Source organism: Caloenas nicobarica, chromosome 8 (genome assembly GCF_036013445.1).
Source record: "Caloenas nicobarica isolate bCalNic1 chromosome 8, bCalNic1.hap1, whole genome shotgun sequence".
Taxonomy (NCBI): Eukaryota; Metazoa; Chordata; class Aves; order Columbiformes; family Columbidae; genus Caloenas; species Caloenas nicobarica.
In genome coordinates, this window is record NC_088252.1 from 3101567 (window position 1) to 3125730 (window position 24164).

The following is a 24164-nucleotide window of genomic DNA, read 5'->3' on the forward strand; positions in this document are numbered from 1 at the left end:
TGTCCTCACTCAGAACCGCTTGAGGAGTTCGTTCGGGGAGAGGGAAACCATCTCATTGAGGCACCAAGGTAAAAAACTCAGTAAGTAATTAAACGCCTGCATTAAATACTCTTTTTTTGGAAAGCACGAGTGCACAAAGCCGCCCCAACTGGGGCCTGACCAGCCATCGCTACCTCCAAGCCCATCATCCAAAAGAAATGGGAAGCTGGTGCTCTGACATCCCAGGACCGAGTTCCGCGTGTTCTCAGCCCGGGGTAGGCAGCTGCCATAGCTTTTGGGGGCACGTGGCTCTTGGGGGTTCTGTCAAAGGATGTCCCCAGGTGACCAAGAGTCAGTGTCACCACAGGCCTGTGTGTTTCTTACTTCTTGCGAATACAATCCCAAATCATTCTGGAAGCGCATCTAGGCTATGACTGGAGACTAAAATAATGTGCAGGAGTAATACCGGGTGACAGGAGGGGACAGAGCGTCGTGCCCTGGGGCCAGTTGACCTTTGCTGGGCAGGACGATGGGCAGTGATGGAATTCCCCAGATTTCCAGCTGCGTGGCGGGACAATCGAACGCGACGCTCCCTCCTGCCGCGCTCCGTCCCGCTGCCACTCGTCCCCTGTCATGCGGAGGTGCTGGACGGAGTAGGAATAGCGGTGACGGGTGCTTGATGCCACGCGTGTAGCAAAAAATAGATGTGGTTGGACTGCGATGATGCAAAGCCAGAAGAATCCTTTCTCCTCCGATTTCTTCGTCTTTGCTTTCAGCGCAGCTCCTGCCGGGCTGCCATTTAGCGGCGGGGCTGGGGGCTCTTCCATCCCCGGCACCTTTTTGGGGTGCTTTTGGGTTGAAACATGTTGATAATGTCATTTTTAAAAAGGCTCACCGTTACTTGGCTCATTAATTGATCCTTGGTGACGAGCTGTCGGCAGTAACGGGGCAGGGAGCTGCCGTGTCATTCCGTGAGGTCATTGCCGCTGGGAAGCGGCAGGAGAAACCTGAGATTTCTTGAGTAATTAGTGCCCGCAGGTTGCGATACTCATTTATGACTCAAGTCTTCTGCATGAGCTGGACGTAACGTAGCAAGTCTGCAATGACCCGTGTGATCTCATCCCTCCTGCCCCTCATTTTTGGCTTTGCAGAAGGAGCTCAACAACCTTCTTCAGATGTCTTCCCAACTCAGTGGAGCTGATACTCACTTTCCCAGGGTTTTGGTGGACCGGTCTTGGTTCGGATGAGATGGTCAAGTGGAGCGTGTGCTTTGGAGAGGAAGATTTAAGAGCACCAATGCAAAATAGCTGGCGAGGCAGCGGCCAAATAGGGTAAATGGTCCTAAAGGCAGTGCAAGACCCAGCAGGAAAGTCAGGTCCTCTTCTGAGGGCAGCGCTGCCGGGAGGATGTGCAGGGAGATCCTCTCTGCAAGGAGATGCTGACGTGGAACAAGTCATAAATTGTGGGGTTGTCATATGCAGGGACAGGGGCTGGACGCGATGATCCTTGCAGGTCCCTTCCAACCCGGGACATTCTATGATTTTAAGTCCGGAAGATGGCGGTGAGACTGAGAAAGAGAGCAAAAACCCATGAGAGCGAGGGGAGGTTGAAGGAGGGTTTGTTTAGTCTGCAGGAGGACATGATAACGGGCTTGTGTGTGTGAAGGGCTGCCTTGAAAAGACAGGAGAAATTAGGAGAAAAAAAGAGTGCTTTGCGGATGACACACAGGAAGAGGACAAGGTGGTGCCGTTCCTTGGCTGGAGGTTTTGGGAAGAGGTAGGAGAAACATCTAGGGCTACCACATCTACCTGGGGCTGACAGATCTACCTTGGGGCTGCCACATTACCCTGGGGATGCCACATTATCCCAGGGCTGCTACATCTACCCCCAGGGTGCTCCATCCACCCCCAGGCTGCTACATCTACCCTCGGGCTGCTACATCTACCCCAGGGCTGCCACATCTACCCACGGACTGCCATATCTACCCACGGACTGCCATATCTACCCCCGGGCTGCTACATCTACCCCAGGTCTGCCACAGCTAACCCAGGACTGCCACATCTACCCCAGGGCCGCCACGTCTACCCTCAGGCTGCTACGTGTACCCTCGGGCTGTCACATCTACTCCAGGGCTGCCACATCTACCCTGGTGCTACCACAGTTGAAAAAATTACTCAGAATTCGGTTAAAAAAACCACTTCTGTAGTTTTTGAGCCACAGGGGATCATTCTGCTTATCATCTGTGAGGACACAAGTGAAAATCTACTAAAAGAAAAATCTATTAGCAGAATTTTGGAAGCTTTCAAACCCTTAAGACTTGGGATGGCGAGATGCAAGGTGACTATTGTGGCCAGGTAGTTGAATCAATAACTGGGTCTTCATTAATTACACCTGTACAGGGGCTGAGCAAAACTGAAAAATAAATCCTGAAGTTTCAACAATGGAGACTGTTGGTAGTGATGTACCAGGAGCTCCTTCCCAACACGTTAAACATTTGGCGGGCTCTCCTCAGGTGATTTAGTAGGGATGGATATCCAGGACCAAGGCGATGGAGCCATACCCATCGTATCGAAGCAGGAAAAAAGGGATTGGCTTCTCCTGGCTCTGAAAGCAGCTCTCCTGTGGTGGGAGTACCTGCCTTTCGTGTGATGGATTTGCTAGAACTGGAATACGAATCACAAAACCAATCCCTGGAACTCAAAGGAAGGAGTTGGTAGGGAAAACAGGATTTTTAAGTACTCGTCAGGTTCAGCAGAAAAGTTGCCAGGAGCCCCACGCTCTCCGTTCCCCACTGGACCCAGACGCTCTTAAGACCCCGTTTCAAGTTAATTTGTGCTTGTGAGCTGCCTTACGAGTCAATAGAATAATGTTTTTCTCAATATACTAAACCCACAACCATCTCTTGAGCTGCGACACCCCTGCGAGGACCCTCCTCGGGTGTGGGGACCAGAGCATCTCTCACCCCAGGAGAGGCACAAACCAACTCGGAGGAAACTCCACCTGTGGGAAAAGATCGGCGCCTGGTTTCCTTTTTCCCCTCCATGTGCTTTTAAAGTTTTTTATTTATCTGATTCCTGACGGGAAGGCGGGTCACCAAAGGGCACGGCTGCCGCGGCAGAGGATGCTCCCCTACGGCTGGTGGAATTCCCGACAAAAATTGGGGGACGCTTCTCCCTCTTCCCCACCACGGAGCATCAGGACGTCCCGCGGTGATTCAGAGGCGGTTTTGGAGCGCATCACATACCACAGCAATCCGTCACTCCTGCCAAACGGGCAGCGTGACACACGCCGGGGAGCATCTGAGCAGGGGCTGATTCAGCAGCAGGAAACACCCAGACAAAAGGCTCTTCCCCACCACAAGGCTAGAGTTTAGGCCTCCCTAAACCCTAGGCACAGTTTAAAGTGGGTTTTAGGGTGCTGCCTCCCACCGACACGGCATCCCCAATGAATTTTGTACCTTGTATGGAGGAAAATCTCATTTTCACGCAGATCCCAGCCCTGCCAGAAGCAGCAGGTATCGCAGCGCGGGGAAGGAGGGGGAGGATGGATGCTCTGCTGAACTCAGCTGCCAGGAACTGCACCGCTAGTTGCGAAATCCTCATTTTTAACTAAAACATAAAGGCTCTTCAGCAAAGGACACATGTTGACTCGGCGTTTGTCAAGCCCTGCCGAGTGATTCAAAGGAAGCGTAAGAACGTGACTAAGAAAACACAGTCAGAAGGACAATGAGGAGAAAGAAATCCTGTTGTCCAGTCTTGTGTTGAGAGTAAGAACAGCTACGGATTTATAAAAAATATCCAGGTATTTGTAAAAAACCTTCCTGTTGTACTCTTTCCTCCCCTCCAGGCAGCTGCAGCAAGTCAGGCTTATTTCTTCAGTCTCTTGCCTTGTGCAATTGCATGTAATTTGTGTAAAACTGCTTCTGAGAGCCAAAGGGGAATGCATTTTCTTCCCTACATCAGTAGAGAACATTTTTTGAGCGCAGAAATGAGTATACCCCTATTTCTACACAAAAAATATTCTTGCCCTAAACTGATGTAGAAAGCTCAACACATCTCCTCCAACTTAAGATTAAAAACTAATTAGATCCCAGATCTAACTGCACATTTACTCCACAGTGTGAGATTGTTTGCCCAAGATCTTTTAAATCAAATACAGAATAGCTGAAAACTCAAATGAGTGAATCAGTGATTTTAAAAATGAGAAAAGGACTTCAGACACGCTTAATGAAGAACTTTAAGTGCATTTATCCTTTACGGGACAGCAAATGACTGACTGTGACTAAAAGAAATGGGATGTAGCTCAGAGAACACAAGGGATTATTTGGGTTTTTTTGGTCAGCCTGACAGAACTATTAATAGTTGGTTCCTACTGAATAACAATTTGGGGGTGAAACAGGCTCACCACCTAAATCTCAACCTGTGAGGGCATTGGTGGCACTTTATAGCCAAGCGCCATCACAGCATGTTTTAAATTCTTTAACGTAAGGACAACCTGCACTGTCCCAATCATCCACCCCTCTCTCGAAGAGCACAGAGCAGAATCAGAAATTATTCCATTTAAGAGCACAGTTACTGAAAACTTCCATCTAACTGGAGCTGAAAACCACAGTACGAGAAGAAATGATGGAGGTTGCTCGCTGGAAATGGCACAAAAACGCAGAGACACAAGGCTGAGGGAGGTTCTAGTCTAAATACTTTCAAATCTCACACAGAATTTTCCTCTAAGTGTGCAGAGTCTGTGAATCCCAGTGGGCAAAATGGGCGTATACTGGTGGGAAAGCATCACGTGAGAGCTATAGTGCATTTTAGCCACGTACGCAGATAACGACGTACTCAACAGGACAACCACCAGTGAAGAAATAAGAAAAAAAAATAGTCTAAATGTTATTTCATTGTTACCTACAACCACCGAAGCCCTCTCCTCATTTTAAGGTCTACACATTACAAGCAATAATCTGCTCAAAGCTCCGTGCCTACAAAAGTGACTTTTCCTGCTCTTGCCAGTGTATAATCAGCACCCAGACTTCTCCACACACTGCGTTTCCAGACCTGAAGGTATTAAAACTTAGGGAAAAACTACCCAGCAACACAAAATTAGGGTGAATTTTTACTTCTGGGCCTTAGACATGATTCCAGAATACAGAGTGTAAGTGTTGTATGCCCTCGTCAACCCCTAACTTCTACTCGGCAAAGGTAGGAAAAGAAAACTCAAACTTCTTTTTATTTTATTTTTCACTTTTTGAAAGCATTTTACACAGGTTTTGATCTTCAGGATACGTTGGAATCAGTAGAAAAAAACCTAACTGAACAGTTTTGTCTTTACAATAAAAACCTTTCAGGAGTCAAAATTGAGACTAAAAAAATACATGCAAAACATACTCCTCTCCAAACACAACTGGAAACAAAGCACCAAACTACACAAATACGCAGAATGAAACAGCATTGAACATCACAGAAGTAGTCTTCATAAAAGGTGTAAAAGTCACCTATTCGCTAGGCACTGTTCACTTGTTTCAACAGAAGAGACAATAAAAATATTGTCCACAAACTTGCAATTTCAACTCAAAGACTGTAGCTAGAAATTCCTCTACATGTCATGCTTTAATAGCGACCTGAAAGACAAAAAACAAAAACAAAACAAAAAACCACACTATTAGTCTTCCAAGGACTGACAGATTTTTAAGAGCACTGTCTAAATTCACTCCCAGGCCTCAAAGCAAGAGCCTTGCGATTAATCTCTAAATCCAGCACTCAGGACAGTTCTGCCAGGATGTTCCTTTGGGTAGAAAAAACCCAATTCTTGTCATACGCCCATCACTGCCAGTTTAGTGCACAATGAGAATTCACTTGTACCTGCTCCATGGTGGCCACTTTCCCTACGTACCCATAAAAACAGTTGCACTTGTTTTCATTTAGACACTAAGGGTGAACATGAGAACACAACTTATTCATTCACAAAGGGAATGTGCCAGGAATGCTATTGTGTTTTATTCACTTTCTGCCATCAAAATGCCGCTTTATGTTCCATGCAAATGAGCAATTCAGAAAAACAAGCACTATTTGGACCTGGGGTGAAATTAACGTCCCCTTCAACAAGTTATCTCAGGGAATTTAATTCCAGCGTTAGAATGTGCAAGCCTTGCTGTCCTAGAGGTAACCCAACTGTTAAAACACTACAATCTCCTGTTTTAACAGAGGAAAAAAATGGTACCTCGGACTTTTTACACAGGTTGATTTTTTTTTTGCAAACTAAATATTTGTTCTGTCCTCAAGGCTGCCAGTTGCTAAATGAAACATTAAAGGGAACTGCGGTTCCAAGAAAATAACCGCACTGAGGCCGAATAGTCTTTACGAACACAAAACCTCAAAAGAAGTTCAGGTGGAAATGAGCTTTTGACAGGCGACCTCTAGGATAACTTACGAGGTGAATAGGATCGAGATCTGGATCGGGATCTGTAGCCCCCTCGGCTATAGTACGGGGATGGGGATCTCCTCCTGGAAAAGAGGGTGACAAACAATCCCCTCGTTAGAGCCCATGGCAGACGAGTGGCAGCAGCTTTATGGGGACAACTCTGCCCCCCATCCCGGTATCGAGTGTACTTGGGAAAACTAACGAGCACACGCAGAGCTGATCAACATTTCCACTGGATAACAAAGCAAAGATGTAATACTACTTTGGACTAATAAAAGAAATAGAAGCTCTCTTGCATTCACGATTTTAGTGTTTCAAGCCAAGAGCATCCCAAACAAGCAGTGCAAGCCAAACCACACCTTAACTTTCAATTTAAATTATTTATTTTGAGATCAAGAGTTGATTTGAGGAGCAGACACAGCTACAGCCAGCACCAAAACCCTCCCATCCAGGCACTCGCAAGTTTTGCATTTCCTTGCCTAGTTTCGCTAATTTCCTAATTTAAAAAAATCCCCACACATTCAGGACATTAACTCCTTGGCATAAATCACAAGCTTTTCTTGTGCTAAGCCACACTAACCTGTCCTTACACAAACTTCACCCCTTCACAGAGTGATGAGAGAAACTTGGAAATTAATTGCACTGCTCACGGAAGAGCTGCAGGTGCTCAGCATCCCCCCAGTTTCTGTTAATTTGTTTAAAGATATCCTAGACGTGATTCATAGAATACTCCAAAAATACCACGTACAAGAATATTCCCACTGTTGAGCAGACACGGAGAGTTTTCCTGCCATACCTGTAAAACTGATCCCTTTCTTGAACAGCTCTCCATCCTCCTCCTCCGCCGCCACCACCTCCTCTGTGAACACAAAAGCAGAATGAGTTTTTAGAATTTAAAAAAAACCCAAAAAGTTCATTGTACAAGCAAAAAGCATCATCAAGCATATGTGAAAACAATAAAACGTTGGTTCCTACACTGGATAATATTGATTTACTGTGTTCATTTGTATGTACTCCTAGAATGAGCTGGCTAAACTCTGTGTCAAGGAGCAGGTAAAGAGGACTCATGTTCCAGCTGACCAATATTACATTTTACAATGTCCTGCTCTCCAACAAGCAGCAATTTAAGGCCAGTACATAGTTTTCTCTTTTAAGACCTTTTCTATTCTAAGATGCTTACCCACTTGAGGCAAGCAATTTTATTATATTTTTTTTTTTAAATAGCAAGATCAATTCACTGTCCTGAGGGAAAAAGTTTAGGCAGGGAAAAAAACCTCACACTCTAACTTTTTAGCACTTCACAATCATGGTTAAACAAAGGCATTGGAGAGCTGTGGTACAACTTGCCTGGTAGAGAAGCTGCCTAGAACTGAAAAAATACATTATAGTATTTAACAGTGTTAAGTGGTCGGGCTGGTGCCTCCCCAGATTGATACAGTAAAACATTTGCAGGAGGAGACTAAATCAAGTTTGGATTATGGAACAGTCACTGCCACAGGTGCTCAAAAAGGCCATAAATCCCATGAAGGACAAAGAACCCCCAAAACACCACACTTTGAATCAGCAAGTCTCTTTATTTTTGATTGAAGTCTTCTCCATTTGGTGGACAGCCAGCGTGCAAGGTGGGTTTGGGTTTTTTTAAGGTTATTCTTCATTTTACAGATACTTTTCCAGCCAAGATTAAGCATTCCATGGCAACGAGGAGAAATTGAAAGTTTTTAACACGACAGTTCCCATCTGAAATTTTATTTTCCTTAAGGCTCCACTGCACAGAGGCCGAGGAATGCACAGTAATCGTTACCAATTGATTTTCTAGGGTGGAGTACTAGTATGCAACGTATATTTAATACTTCTGGCCTTCCCTCCCTCAAGGAAGCACTCGTGACATTTGCAACACTATTCGCTCTCCCTCAACCAATATTTGCAGGATGAAGAAGGCGGTATTTTATCTGGGCAGACCATGATATTTTTCAAGTAGCCACACACAAACCATCGGTGGCTTTACTTTCACTCTTTCAATACCTGCTATGAAAACACACTATAAAAGTTCTCCACTGAGCTTTAAAACATTAGATTTTTTTTTTTTTTTAAGATAGGAAATGGAAATCACCCTTGCTGGAACTGTCAATATTCAGAGTATTTCCACCCCAAAACCCTGGTTCACAACAGACAAGGGATAGGAGAGCGTGTAGGAAGCTCAGAACGTCACTGCCTCAAAAAGCAGGACCGAAGTGTGGCCATAAATTCTGATACGCTACACTCAGGCCAGTACACTACAGAATCCATCTTCTCGCATCGCTCACATCATCTACTTCACATCCTTTATGTTCAGTCACTGTCACAGCCTGCAACTATTCTCACAAGCATACACCCAGAACTGACATAATTCCAAATTCTGATAAGGTTTTACAAACACCTGAGCCACCGTCCACTATCAGGAGTGAAAAAGGTAACACTTCAAGGGTCGTGCAATAATTTAAACGAGGACTAAATTACATTTTAAGGACATGCAAGCAACAAACAACATTTGGAGGACAACCAGTAAAGCCTGACTGACTCTTTATGAATAAAAAAGAAATTTGTACTATGAAGAAGTGCAAGAAAGAGGACCGATAGCGCAAAACTCTTAACAGTTCATTATTTTTAGGTTCATTAAATGAGACAAGGCTATGGTCACTATCCCAAGCAGGTTTTTACGCCTTGTGCTCTGAAACAAAGCGGAATTTTGGTCAGGGAGCGGCTTTTGGGTCACAAAAGCCAATATCAAAGTGCTGGCAAGAAGAAAACCGACACATCTGGGTTCTTGTGTGGCCAGTGTCAACTTCAGATTTTAGCTGCTGCAGTTCTCCAAAATGTACAAACCACTGAAATTTCAAGAAAATGGATTCTTAGAGACAGAGAAGTACACAATGACCACACAGCTACCAACGTAAAGATCATATTTTCTCCTATATCCAGAAAGCAACAGGAAAGTATACTGAAAGCTAAAATGAATTTATTATTTCCTTCATCTTTGAGCTATGATAATGCGATTTGAACTCGTGTATTTCCATGAATACATGGTTGCCATCAAGGAACAATCCTAAATCCACCCATTGCTGATGCACCGAAGCTTTGCAAACCACTTAGGAAGTATTATTACAGAATATTTGGTAACAGCAGACAGAAAAAACAAACTAAAATCTTTGTGTCCGACTTTGTGTCGTGAAGATTTCACAGGGGATAAGTCCTGTTGACAGCATTAATGGAAAATGCAGAAGGCAAACTTGCTCTGTCGCAAAAAACCAATTAGATACCAACCACACTTTCAACAGATTTTGTGTCAGCTTTACCGGCCCTCTGAAAACGGGTATTGCCAGCTGAATATTCACGTCTTTCAGGTAACTACTACACTGTGGAATACACAAATTTAGACTGAAGACAGAAACAGCAGATGTGAGTCCATCAAGTAAAACATACACATCCAAGCTGACAGAGTACATTAAAAAAGCTTTTTTTATGCAAATGTGCAATACAGAACGGGGAATGTTCCAATCCCCGATTCCTTATTTTTGGCAACATTGGAGGTGCCATAATTATTTGGAAGGAATACTGGTGACCACTAAAACTTCCCACTTTTTGTCTACTACATTATACTCAAAATGTAAGTTGGCACTTTAACACCAACTCAAATATTAGATCTGCACCTGTATTCCCACCACTTCAATGCTAACAGAGGAACCAACAAAATTCTTTTAAAATCAGAGTACAAAGAACGTACGTACTTTGTTTTTCAAAACTTCGTGCAGATTATAAAAACATGATGGACTAACTCATGCCACAGGTTAAACATCACTAAGTATTTCTTCATCCAATTTGTACTCAGCAGTCATGTCAGTAAAGATTTTACAGTAAGATTCCAGAATGACAGCCAGCGCAAAAATATTTTGACATACTATGTGGTATCAACTGCTTAACTTACATAGGTAGGAACATAGCTGAGGAAGCAGAGTTTAAAAAGCAACTGAATATTACAAATATCGTCTCACCTGTATGATCTGCTGTAATAGTCACGATCATCATACCCTCTGTCATATCCTCTGTCGTAGTAATCTCGTCGTCGTGAGCTGCCACTACAAATAGTGAAAAATAATTCCATTTAATGAAATATAAAACATTGTTTGCAGTGCTTTTCAGCAGGGGTACAGCCAGTCAAGTATACACTATTTTAACTGGGTTATATTATTACCTCATGTCCTCATAGCTGAAATGATTGTGAGTACTCTTACTTTCCCATCAGTGCAGATGGGAACATAACTACTTAAATAATTGCTTTTAAAAATGCTTGAACTTTAAGACAGCTACTTTTCTCTTTGGTCTGAACGCTCTTAACCTTTTGCTATCACAAGCACATGAGAAATTCAATTCTGGGACAACTCTTCATTCACTTTTAACTCTCAGAAAACTTCTTTTGGAAGAACTTTCCCATTAAAAAAACAACCTGAAGTCTCAACACACCATCAGCTACATAACCACCAGTTTTATAAGCTGAAAGTCTTGGGAAAACGATTATACATTCTTGGCAACTTTAAGTCAAAAGTGTATTCTGCAGATAGGGCAAACTGCACCACACAGCTGCTCAACTAGTATTTGTTAATTCACTCCTGAAAACTTGAGCTTGCAAAAGGTATACTGGAGAAAAACTTAAAAGAACTTAGAAATTTAGAAATTATTTAACCGTTTAGGTAGGTCATTCCTGGGCTGCATAACTGAGGAACACTAGTTTCTGCTCACAGTAATCCAGGCTGACCCCAGCTCGGTCAGTGACGAGCGCTATATAAATTAACCCCTCTTACGTAAAGAGCTGCATCACTACCACATGTAGTCTTTAAATTAAAAGATTCTGAAGAGCCTCCTTTATCAGTTTTTCAGTTCTCAGCAGCTTTGCCAGATAATCACATCAGTGTTAGCACAGCTCTTGTTAAAGAGACTTTTAAAAAAATAATTAGTCATTAAGGGTGATTTTTGTATTTTAGTTTCTGTGCTGAGACATTCACACATGGTACAGCACACAAATCAAAGCAAGGGAAGAGCCTTCTGAACAGCGCATTAATGCAGAAGCCTGATGAACTCAGAAAAACCACACAGAATCAGGTTTCTTAGAGGGAATCCAAAACAGTTTTTAACAAAACAGAAGACAATTAATCCTCCCTGGTTCTGGTTTGGAAAAAAACCCACCCAGGTGACTTACTAAGTGGGTCTTCCCATATAGATTCCAGGGGTGGGTGTGTGAGGTCTTTTTGTGATGGAGAAGTCTACCCGGATCCTTCTGCCATCCAGCTCCATTCCATTGGCACGTTCCTTCGCCTGAGCAGGGCCATAAAATACAATTAGCTCCAATGATTAACTTTATTAGCAACACAAGTTTCTAACCACTGCTTCAATTACTAAGTCCAAAAATGCTCAGTTTGGATGCACGGCCAAGTTTCATTTACATGTAACACCAAACCTAGACTCTAAGATGCTCTAGGCCAGCTGGATATAACCATCAGTAACCACTTAAAATGTGACTTACATTGCACAAAAAGCCTGAAAGGAACATAATCTAACAACTGATTCAGTACCTCTGTTTCCAACATGATTAAGAGGAACCTTTGAACACTTATGTAGGGAGATGTAACTACTTCAACACACAACATGAAGCAAAGCATTTAGAAGTTAAAAAAATGCAGTTACGTTAATTTTAGTCGGTTTTTTTCCCCGCTCCAACACATTCTCAAAACCTACCATAACCTTGAATATAGTATTATCTCAGTCATAAGTAAATCTGAAGTAAAAAAACCCAAACCCATTGGGTTTTTTCTGCCAAGCAGCAGGACCCAAAGCTCCAACCTAATGTTGAAATCTTAATGCCAAATGTGGAAAAGACAACACGAGAGACTTGAACTAGTAGAATTTAAGCAGAATATAAGCCATAATTGCAAGAATTACAGTCCATAAACACCGCTCTCCAAGGGCTGGCCTGAGTGTAGAATTCTATACCTGGTGAGTATAGAATTCCCTGTTCATTCTGTAGCATATGTAAGCACAAATCCTGTAATTTGTTACACAGTATTGACTCTATTTCAATCTACTGAATCCTTAGGGTTGCTGAGACGTGTATTCTGTAACTTAAAGGTTCTTCTACCATTTTAAAGGTCAAACAGCAACTGAGAACACAGCAAATATGCCATATATTCTGTACCCCAACCTACTTCCTTAGCATCCTCAACATTTTCGAAGTACACAAACGCGAATCCTCTTGAACGCCGAGACTGCTGATCATACACAATGGAAACGTCAGCAATTGGACCATATTTGGAGAAAACTTCTCTCAGATCTCTTTCTGTGGTGTACAGACTCAATCCAAACACGCCGAGACAACAATTTGGGTCAGGATTTGCCTAAAGAAAGGGATAGATAGATGGGTATTAGAATAAAATCTCTTGTATTTGCAGCACAGGTTGTGTCAAAAGCTTCAAGCCAAAACAACAACAGTAAAACAACACTGCTGAGATCAGGTTGGATTAACTTTCCAGTAGACACTATTACAATAAACCTACACATACATAAGCCTCCTTTCTCAAAAACACTTTGCATTTCTTGGGGTACTGTACAAACTGCAGCTACAGCACATAATAAGCACTCTATTTTTAAAGTTTCCCCTCCAAAGGCTGTTGAATGTGGAGAGATAGAGCTGGATTTATCACTTTATCACACAGGCCTCGATTTATCACTTTCCCCTGTACTTTAGCACAAACCACACTGCGCTCAGCCACCTGACCCTGTAAAGCAGCTAAAAGCAAGCTGGTTTGCACGCTCATTTAATAAAGACACCATCAAAACAGCTTTTAATGAAATGTTTTAGTTTTCCGGGCTAAGTTAAAAAACCAAAAAACCAAAAAAACCAACCACACACAAATATTTCTCCCTCCTAACTCTACCCCCAGCCTTCCCTGCATACATTTGCTCATTTATTACAAAAGGCATACTGACAACTGCCTGCACTGGTAGCACTTCTAATTAAATTAACAAATAAGATACTCCACAATCCTAAGCAAACTTAGAGAGATCCACAGCTTATCAAAAGCCAAATGACAATTAACCTCAATAATATCTTTTAAAGAGCCCTGAGTGGGGAGGCAGAATGTTTTTCTGGGAAGCCAAATGAATTAAATCAGTGATTTCACGATGTGTTCAGGACTACGTATGAGTCATGGACTTCTATAACAGGCATACCCTGTTTCCAATGTGACGTCTGCGAGTAGACATGGGTGAATGGCTGTGACTGTGTCGTCGCCGATAATCCCGACTGTAAGACCTACTTCTGGATCTCCTATGCGAGCGGGAACGAGAGCGGGACCTTGTGTAGTGTCTACGGGAACTCCTCCTTGATCTAGATCTGAAGAAAAAAAGAAAAGGACAAGGTACAGTGTTGGGTTTGTTTAGGGTTTTTTCAGCCCTTTAAAAATATCTCAGATATCCACAAACAAAAAGCCCAAATAACTCTTTTCTGAAAAGCTGCACTGCCACATGATTCAGCTATAATCAATTTAGCCACTACTCTCAAGGACTGTGCACTAAATCATTACAATCACATTACTGTAGATGCTCTTAGAGCATTTCTACTGCAGAACAGGAACTTCAACTTCCATTTTAGTTACCTTTTAATTCCCTAATAGCTTTTAACTTTCTCTAACAAGGATATCTTGGCTTGACACCATATATACTTAAAATATTCACAGCACTTAAGGAAAAATAGCTGGGGTGGCTTTCTTTTAACAGAAAAAGGGAACAGGAGTAAATATGACTTAACATAAAGCACGTATAATTTCTGCTTATAACACTTCTGCTCATCCTAGCACTCAGAACAGCACTGCTTTCAGTGACACGGAAAAGCAAACACTTTTTTTACACAGTGCATAATTACAAACACACGTCTGGCAAACACCCCTGAAAAAGAGCTTAACACAACTGAAGAAATTTAGCTGTAGTAGGCTAATTTACCTTCTGGTGTTTCAACAGTTATTCAACATTAGCTGTACACTAACGTCTGCATGTTCACACTTTGAGTGTATTTAGGCAAAGATGTAACTGCTCACTAATTTCAGCCCAGAAAAGTTCCCAAAATCTTTTCTGACAGCACTAGGTCCTTCTACTAAACCCTCAGCCCTCCTAACACAATCTTAGTTGAAAAGTTGGGCAGGCATTTAAACTGGAATATTACACCTGAGCTTGGCCTGCTGATGGCAGCCAAGGAATAATCTGCATTCCACACAACTGCAAAGAAAATCTCAGCAATTGTTAATCTTCAATTTGTGTCTAAAATGTCTCTCCTCTAGTTTGTGGAAGCCAAGGTGTTGATGACTGACCATAAGCCACCACCATCGTACAATTGTGTTTCACACACCACTACCACGCTGGCATCAACAAAACTCTTCATCTGAACTTATTTTTATTTCTGAGCATTTAACAGCTTCTTCCACAGCCAGGTAAGTGCCACCAGATGGCCAAACTGCATCATATACATTCATCCTTAAAGAAAAAAATGCCTTCAGCCTCATCAGAAGTGAGCCAGCTATGTTCTGTCTTCTCAACTTGAAGCGTGTACACATGTCCAGGAGAAACAACTTCAGCATGTCCCATGACAACACTTCCTTCTAAATACACAGTGATAAGAAATTATTTTAGGCAACGGAAAGTTAAAAAAAAAAGAGGGGACTTCCCTGAAGCGAGGAAGATAGTAAATAAAAACAGAATCATAATAATAAAAAAAAAGGAGTTCAACACATGCATACAGCCACATTTCAACAGCCGACATAAAAAAAAATTAAGGCAAAGACAGAACTGATGCTCCAGGTAAAAGAATGCACCCATTACAGTGAACAAGAGCGAGACACTTCTAAACCAGGCAATCCACTATGTGAGAGAACAAGGCTTATTTTAAATAGGCACTGCTTATATTGCTGCCATTATTCTTCACTGCAAAGGCACCACAGCTGAAAATCCTATTCCCTCATTAAGAATTGTTTAGACTCCAGAGTCAGCCAAAAATAACAAGCTTCCTATGCTGCCGAAGAAAACTTCAATAAAAGCAGATTTTTGAGTATATTCACACCCCAATGGATAAATACGCAGGACACAGATTTGTTCCCAAGTCAAAGTTTAATTTATAAAGCTGGTAATTCAAAAATACATTTGCAATAGAAACTGCCAAGAAATATGAAAGTTCTCACGAGGTTATTTCTCTGCTGAGAGCCAGAGTTAGATGACCTGCTCGTGATCACATCCCAACACGTGATGGCACTGAAAGCAGATATAAGCATGTTGGTTCTAAATATGTGCCCTGACACAATTCTGCCAACGATCACACTAACTCTGCAATATACTTCCAGTATTTCAGTCGGAGGAATTTTCAAGACAGCTGTTAAATGCTCAGGAAGCTGTGGTAGTCATAAGCTTCTACTATTGTCAATCAAAAATTTAAAAAATCAGTTGCCAGGGTATTATTTAAAGGGTGGTTCCTTCTAAGAGTAAATGAGCCAAGTTTCTCCTAGATTCTAGATCTTGTATTTGCTTCTTCCAGCATTTTAAACAATTTGTGATTGCATTCTTACACAGTATTATGGTTATTCTGCAAGTGAGAAACACAGTACTTTTTATAAGAGCGTGGAATCCCTAGGGGTTATGGATTAAGGTGCAGAAGGACGTGCTGGTCTGGGTCTTGACTTCCTTGTTATTTTATAACTAAAACATTTCCCAAAGGTTTTCAAAACCCAAGGGATAAAGGCCAGAGAATAGAGCCTGAACCCAGAGCTGGGTTTTGGATTGGATCTTCCTGCGCTGTCCTATGAATCTCTCCCTAGTAGCAATTCCAGAGGTTGCTCCAATTTCATACTCTACCTTCCTCCAGCCTGACCTCCAAGCTTTGGGAAGCCTAATTAATTGCTTACACACTTCAAACTATATTGTTAACAGCTCAACTGGAAAGCCCTCTGCTGAAACCCACTTTTTTTTTAACCTGCATGAGTAAAGAAACTATCAACACATTGATTTCCATAGGCAGCACTCAATTGTCTAGACTCTTCAGAAAATAATGTCATTCAACCATCTACAGGTTTTGTTGCCACTCTTTATTAAATATGTACGTCTTACACCACACACCTGGAAAAGCCAGTGTCAAGTGGCTAGCAGCGATGTTTATAGTCTTATTTCGATACAATCAGCATATTTTATGTCTCAGTTATTTCTGTTAACGCTTTCAAGAAGAATTCTGTCACTGCGTCCAGCCTGTTTTGCAGATGACTATGGGGATAGGTAACACAGCGCAAAAGGCATTTTCACAGTGTATATTTGCGTTGCCGCGTAACAAATACAATAAGCAAGACCTTTTTTTTTTTTTTTTTTTGAGAGCTGGGAAAGCTGTCTGATCCTTAAAGCTTTCCAGACTGTTAATTTTCAGGTTAAATTAATATACATTTATAAGGCCAGACAGATGTCTGTGTTGAAGTTCACATTTATCTCTACTGCTTCTTTTTAATGGAATATTAACTACTCTGGAAGCATCACTGCTTCTAGTTTATACACTAATGTGACCTAAAATGGAAAAATCTTCTTTTAATTCACTGAAAAACTAAGACTTAGAGTTCCAAACGCTTCACGCTCGGATTTTATCTCTGTCAACAGAACTGGGCTAAACTGGACTTCAGTTCACATCTCACCTGTGAAAAGGAGGGAGAGGTAAAAGAAGCGAACTCACCTGGATTCAGACCTGGATCTAGATTTTGACCTGGAGCGCCTGGAATCCTCCTTAGAGCGCGATCTTGCAGGGGTGTGCCGCCCCGACTTGCCAGACCCATGAGCGCTTCCGCTTCTGGAAGCAGAACGGGATTCCTGCACGCAGATATCGAAAGCCTAATTTGTACACCATTTCTTGGTTACTTAAGGTCTGTAAACAAGCTCCAGTGTAATAAATGGTAAAAATTCATATCTATGTGTCCGGGCAGTTGGCATTAGAACTGCCTAGATTTTTAGGAAGTTGTGGGTTGTTTTTTTTTTTTTTTCCCTGGTAGACACTTCTTTACCCTGCATATACTTTTGCTATTAAACAGATAATGCATGCATGTTTAGCAAAATATACAGGGACACATAAACAGACTAGTAATTACTTAGCGTAGTGCTTTCAGATTCCAGATTACTTCTTATCTTAACTTCATTTTTATTCCTTTTCTTCATTCTTCCGTTTCAAATTCTGACTTCTTTCATCTTCCCCACTTCACACAAATTGCTCAATATTCTACAAGTGGGACTTCTGGTCTGATAATTAGCATGCATTCACTTTCTTTTTTTTCAAATTTCAGCTTCACTTATTCCTGAGCTTCAAATAATTCTCATTTATAAAACTTGTCAAATGGCGACTTCCGCATTTTCCTTCTTCAACATTAACCTTAATAGAAAAAGAACAGGATGAAGAATATTTAAAAACTCCAGGATAAAATCTAGTGCCAAAACTGAAACTAGAAAAAAAAAAAAAAAGAGTTTTGTGGACTTTTACTATATATGCAGTTCAAGAATTGAATCTACCAAATGCCCTATTATTTTATAAACCAATTCAGTCAATTCAGTTTAACTTAATACTAAGTAACTGAATTTGCTACTTATGCCTACATTTAAAAGCAAATGCACAGTGGATCAACTGAATACCTACTAATGAATTCTAGCATTAGGAAACTCAAAATATTTTGCACTGTCAGCCACATACTGCGACAAAATCAACAAGAAGTGACTTAAGGAAGGTCCCTACTGTGGCCAGAGACGATTAACTGACGCGCTTTTTGGATGCAGAAAGCACAACGCGGTCGGTCCTTCAGTGACTTAAAAATATGTGACTTTTGGGGCCATCCTCGCAGTTTAGAATCCCTGGTTGGAAGGTTTCTGAGCACACTCGCACCTACTCCGCCTGCACAAATGGGACTACATGTGCAGGCTTCGTGCTTACAAGTAAATCAGAATTTTCCACCAACCAAAAATGCAATTCTGTGCAAAACACTGTTCTAGAACAGCCCATCTACTCTATTATTTACTTGTAATCTCGGTTATGATATAACCTAATTAGCATTTTAATATTTTAGATTTTTTTTTTAATTAGTATGCTTAACTTCAGTCACATGGCTCAAACACTTGAACACACTAGAAGTTATTTCAAGATATTAAGGAAAATTTAAAATTCAGTAGCAGAATTCTTTTTCCTAAAAAACAAGCAATTCTAAATTTTGTTTCAATTCTGGTCGAAAACACTCACTAACAATACGGGAGCACCAAATTGTTCTCAAAATCACTTGTTTTATCCTTGTAACATCTAAACGTGAACGCTCAAACTTAATGGCCATTCCGTACTAAGCATTCAGAAATTCATTTGCTAAAGCAAAATGTGATCGTGCTTAAACCACTTCCACACAACTTAAAACAAAGTTCAGCTATTTACAACTGCCTACCATACAATGCCTGGGGGATGGGACTCAACTTGCAGCATAAAGCAGATTTTAAATTAATACCAAGAGCAAGAGAAACAAAGCAAAGTTGATCAAGGCCACATTCTTTCCTGGTAAAATATTCAAGGTGTTCTAAACTCCAGTCACCTCATATACTAACCCTGCAGAGGCTAGCACAAATATTGAGAACTAATTTAAGCAACAAATAACAAATTTAAGCTACAGCCATGACTACCTTCAAAGGAAAACAATCCATGGAGATGAGTTCTCAGTTAATGTATTAATTCAGCAATAAGTCTTCGATTTTAAAAGAGTTAGACAAAGCAAGATGGAAGAAGAGGTAAAAACCAAAACTAAGGCTGTTCTACATTTGAGGAAAAATAATTCTGTTCACAAATACAGGTGGTCTGATACTGAAAAGGACACAAGAAACGCATGCTGGGAGGATCTTACCCATAAATGTACCCCACGCCCCTTTTTAGAGTTTTTATTAGTTAATAAGCTTTGAAGAAATCAGTAGAGAAATGGTATTAGCATAAGCAAATGACTGAAGTTTTCAGCTCTGTGGTACATTTTTAGAACAATCTTTGCTGTATTATGTATGTGGAAACTGGACAGTGAGGATCTGAGAAGAAACTTAGGAAGAAAAAATCCTAAGACAATTGTATATCTAAATCAGAAAATTAAACAGCTGGCTTTTGTTCACCTAGCTCCTTTGGACTTGACAACATTTTCCAGTTTTTAAACATCCACATTTTGTTTCCAGATCATCTTTTTTTGAAACCTTTATCTTCCATCTACCATATTTTACAGGATTATGCCCCTTCTTTTATTACCTCCGGCCTCAAATGAATTCCTCCCATCTCACCTGTTCCAGATGTTACTAAGACTGGTAATAACCCCTGCAATTTCAGAGCTGTTACCCTCCCCATCCCAAAATTCCAACCACCAGGAGCCTCCAGCACTCCAAACCCAATTTACACCCCACTCTACTGACACAGCTCACTTAAATTGGAGAGTTTCTACCATCTGGTTTTGTTGTTCTTAATACATTCACTTCTTCTACTTCTTGCTCTTTGGCTTTGTGAATTTGAAGTTTTTAAAAATGCCGAAACAGGCTCCTGCCATGACATGTAGAAGAGAGAAGAAACAACCCTCTTTATCCTTCCTATATTCAAACACTGCTGGTAAGCAGATTGAGACTGGTGTTCACTATTAAATAACCTTTTTTGGTTTTCTCACCTTGAATTTGTGAAGTGTAGATTTTAAAAGCCACCAGATCCCTTGATCTCTACCAACAGTTCTTCCCCTTCGTCAGGCACTACTGGAAGTCAGGTGGAAGCCCTGAAGTCCGGGCTTGTGGTTTCCAAATTATTCTTTCCATACTTCGAGCATATTAAAACGATATTTTTAAGACCTCTAAGCACGTTCATAAAGATCTGTTATACCCATCTACTCTATAAGCGGGATTATTTTGGGGGCAGTAGATGGAAAAGGTTTCCCTGGACAGAAGCAGATGTAACATGAGGACCACGTGTTCTTTGCACTTCTGAGATCCAGTTATTCCTCACGGGAATAAAAGTTACGGTTCACTTAATATTATAAGATACAGTCAAGATTATTAGTATTTTTTAAAAATCTTAAATCCCTATCGACTTCTATATTTCCACTTGTTTTCCTAATGAAAGGTGCAGCCTCACATTGCACATTATCAAATGTGCAGTCAGATTTATTCAAGGTGCGGTTGTGCTAATGTCGCATTCCTAAAACCTCTCTACTGCTGAATTTAGCTATTGATCTGATAAAAAGCAACAGCTTTTGCTTGTCTCTCCCTGAAGTACATGATCACCAGATCAGATCACTCCTGGGGGAATCTGGGGACACACTCTGAGGGAAAGCAGAACCCCTTTCCCACAGGGGTTTCCAAATTCCACCAAAAAGAGACAAGAATCTGTTGTGAAAAACTACATTAACAACAAGCAGGGAAGCCCAGTGGGTTCATTCAGTGCTCCAGGCTGGCAAGGAACTGACCCATCAGCAAAAATTAAAAAAAAAAAAAAGTAAAAAAAAGTCTAAAAAAAACCACCACCCCGCCCCCCCCCACCCCAAACCTGACTACCATACTAAACAGTTTCCAATCAGGGACATACCAAGTAATCACTATCAGTTTTAACTAATTCACAGGATGAGACTTGCTATTTTCTCCTTCAATTACTCTTCCTTCCAGCCCTTCCACACCTGAATCACATGCACCATTTCAATAAATGAAAACGACAGTGACTCAGAAAAACGTGGCAATTATCACAGCATACCGACAATATCTGAAGTATTGGTAGCATATAATAATTTAGAGTCTCTTCAGTTAAAAAGTTTCAAGAGTTCAATCCCATTATGGGGTATAAGCTGTAAAAGAGAATTTGAGCAGGGATTTTTTTTTTTTTTGTGACATAAGCCAGTGTAAGTTTGTGTTGCTGCTGAAATAGCAAGTCCCATTACTTGCAAAAGCACCTGGTATTTCTTCTTCACCCCCAATTAGGACTCATGGCTACACACTCAAGTCAAGCCTGCAAAGCAACGCTGCTGGAAACAGAATCAGAAAACAAGAATTCAGCTGATTTAATTCCCAGATCTGACTATACAAACACCAGTACAAGGGAGAGAACAGGAACACGTTTTCGGCAGCACGATTCTTGTTGGCAGCGTGGACTTGGAACAGCTTAACAGACAGTTGTAAAGTCATATCCTGGATTATTTATTTAGCCAAACAGTTTCTACTCTGCAGAGACTTTAGCAGTTCCAGCCATTGACGTGGTAAAACATAAGCCTTAAGTAAGCAAAAAAAAAAAAAATATCATAAATAACACTGGCAATAGCACTGCAGAAGCCACTCCCTGATCTAGTCTGTAATAAAAGGCTTGTAGTTTAGTTTTACAGGTAACCTGCATTCAACTTACCTCTTTACAGTTCATCAAAGTTCAGACAGAACTCATTTTAAGCCTTGGTGAAGACTGCCTGCACATGATTTCTATTTTTATTTCTAAAAACCCACAAATGATAAGAGAGAAAAGCAGGTGGGACAGAAACTGCTGTATTATCATACCCTGCATAATTATGTTTCCAAAAGATTTGGCTGTAAAAGCTTTAACAATTCCACTCTTTCTGACTGAAAATAAAATGCAGGTTATCCTGGCAAACTTTACCAAAGTTAGGATACCATCTTAAAACTGGTCTTCTGTCTGACCTGCACAACTGAAATTAAACTAATTCTTAAAGAAAATAACATACCTTGAATAAGACAGAAGTAACATTCTCTCACTAAAAATATACCCCTTGCAAGAGTGACATGAAGACATCAATGAAAATATAACACTGGGGATGGTTTGAGTCTATTCTTCAATCCCTGTCTTTCAGTGTTCGATTCCATTGAGCATTTCTAGCTTCCTGGAGACCAAATTTTTCTAACCTACCCTGAAGTAGAAGCATTTGTACTATCAAAGCTTATTACAGTGAATCCGAGTAAGAAAAGGCCATATTCAAAGAAAGAAAACTGCAAGACACCGCAATTTTGTGCACGGTCTTTAACTTTTTTTGCCACCTCTAGTGAAGGTTTAAATTTTAAACTACTGATCAACTCTGCAACTCCCTCTGATGCTGCAATAAGTTTAAAAATTAGGCTGATGCTGGAAAAAAAAAAAAATAAAAGACAGTATTGACCCGTGTGCTGCACTCGCCTGTTGCAGTAAAAATTAAAGACCTCAAAGGAAACCAAGACTGATTCACTAAAAAAAAGGCCATATGTAATGTGTATTGCCACTTTACCTCACAAATGCGAGGCTTAGCAAGTAAACCACTGCAATATTGGTAAAATACCACCCAGAGAGTAAAATCTTGCAGAACATCTGCTCAGGTTTCACAAAGCGAGTGTATTGCCCAAGCACTGAGAGCAATCACTTCGAGCTTTAACCCTCCCATTTTTGCGGCCACGTTTAAACTAAATTAGAGACCAAGCTCCCTGGATGCAACGACATCAAGAAGGGGAGTTAGCGTTCTACAAGCAAGCGCGAGCAGCAGCAAACCGGAGTTTCTAAACAGAGAATAATTCGCCGAAGATGAACTGGAGCATAACAAAGGATGTTCCTCCCTCACCCCGACGCTCCCTCACGGGGCTGGGGGTGGCGGGGGAGGGGGTGACGGGCCGTGCGGCCCCAGCGGTGCAGCGGGAGAGCCCGGGGGAAGCGGAGCCGGCCGCAGGCTCCCGGGCAGCCCCAGCGCTGAGGGCAGCCCCGGCAAAACCCGGGACCCGCCGCCCTCGGCCATTTTGTCCCTCTCCGGCGCGCCCGGTCACCAGCCCAAGATGGCGCCGGGCGGACTCGGCGCGGAGGGCGCGGAGCGCGCGGGCAGCTCGAGCGGCCCCGCCGCGCGGTCCTAGCGCCCCCCGCCCGAGCCGGCCGCCATTTTCCCCCACCCCGCCAAGCCCCGGCCCCGCCGCACCTCCGCCGGAGCCTCCTCACCCGCCGCGCCGCAGCCCGGAGAGGGGCGGAGGAGGGTGAAAGGGGGGGGGCCCGGCCAGGCAGCGTACTCAGGCTCCGTGTATTACCCGCTCGCCGTAGTTCTGCTCCCCGCTGTCGCTCATCGTCCCGCCGCTCCGCTCCCCGCCACCGCCGACCCGACCCGACCGTCCCCGGAGCCAGCGCTCTCCGCAGAGGAAGTGACGCGACCCCGAGCGCGCGCGCGCGCGCCAGGCCCCGCCCACTCCGCCCGGGAGGGGAAGGCCCCGCCCCTGAGGTGAGGCCACGCCCCCGGGGCGAGGCCACGCCCCCTCCGGGAGGCACCCGCCGCGGGTTTTGGCGGGAACCGGCGGCGGTCGCAGCCCCGGGTCTGTCCCCGCTCGGTCCCGGGGGTTCACAGCCCGAGTGGCCCCTTCAGAGGCAGCTCCAGTGCCGGGCGGAGCTGGTCGTGCCCTCCCGGGCGGGGCAGGCTGCGGTCAAGGCCAGGATCTCCGCTCTTCCCGCCGCCTCACCCTCCGCAGCCCGCGGGAACGATTTAAAAAAAAAAAAAATCGGTGTAATTGCAAGAGGCTTTCTGGGAGGGGATGCACGGGAGTTTTAAAGCGTTGGTTTAGTGCGGGTCGGGTTTGAAGACGGGGATATTGCTAAACTACCCACGTGAGGGCAGCAGAGCATCACTGAACAGTCGCTTTTGCTCAGTCCTGGAATTATTTCTCCATAAGGCACGTAGCGCTGCGTCTGCGAGCAGCGGCAA

At 42.6% G+C, this 24164-nt stretch overlaps 1 protein-coding gene across 1 annotated transcript; it reads right to left on the bottom strand.

Annotated features, from left to right (window-relative positions):
* Positions 1-5175: 5175 nt before the first annotated feature.
* TRA2B (transformer 2 beta homolog) lies at positions 5176-23674 on the bottom strand. Its single transcript, XM_065640442.1, has 9 exons — positions 23500-23674; positions 17171-17304; positions 13651-13813; positions 12627-12815; positions 11624-11739; positions 10422-10505; positions 7190-7252; positions 6403-6476; positions 5176-5593 (listed from the first exon to the last, which is right to left on the bottom strand). The coding sequence occupies exons 1-9, from the start codon at positions 23533-23535 to the stop codon at positions 5583-5585; spliced, it is 870 nt and encodes a 289-aa protein (XP_065496514.1). The 5' UTR covers positions 23536-23674; the 3' UTR covers positions 5176-5582.
* Between the last annotated feature and the right edge of the window lie 490 nt (positions 23675-24164).

Bases quoted from the DNA above. Each gene is read 5' to 3' on its own strand.
- TRA2B (XM_065640442.1), bottom strand. From the start codon at position 23,535: ATGAGCGACAGCGGGGAGCAGAACTACGGCGAGCGG. The intron at 11,740-12,626 runs GTAGGTTGGGGT...GGCCCTGCTCAG, and splicing joins ATGTTGAGGATGCTAAGGAA to GCGAAGGAACGTGCCAATGG. The intron at 10,506-11,623 runs GTAAGTCACCTG...CACTATTTGTAG, and splicing joins TATATGGGAAGACCCACTTA to TGGCAGCTCACGACGACGAG.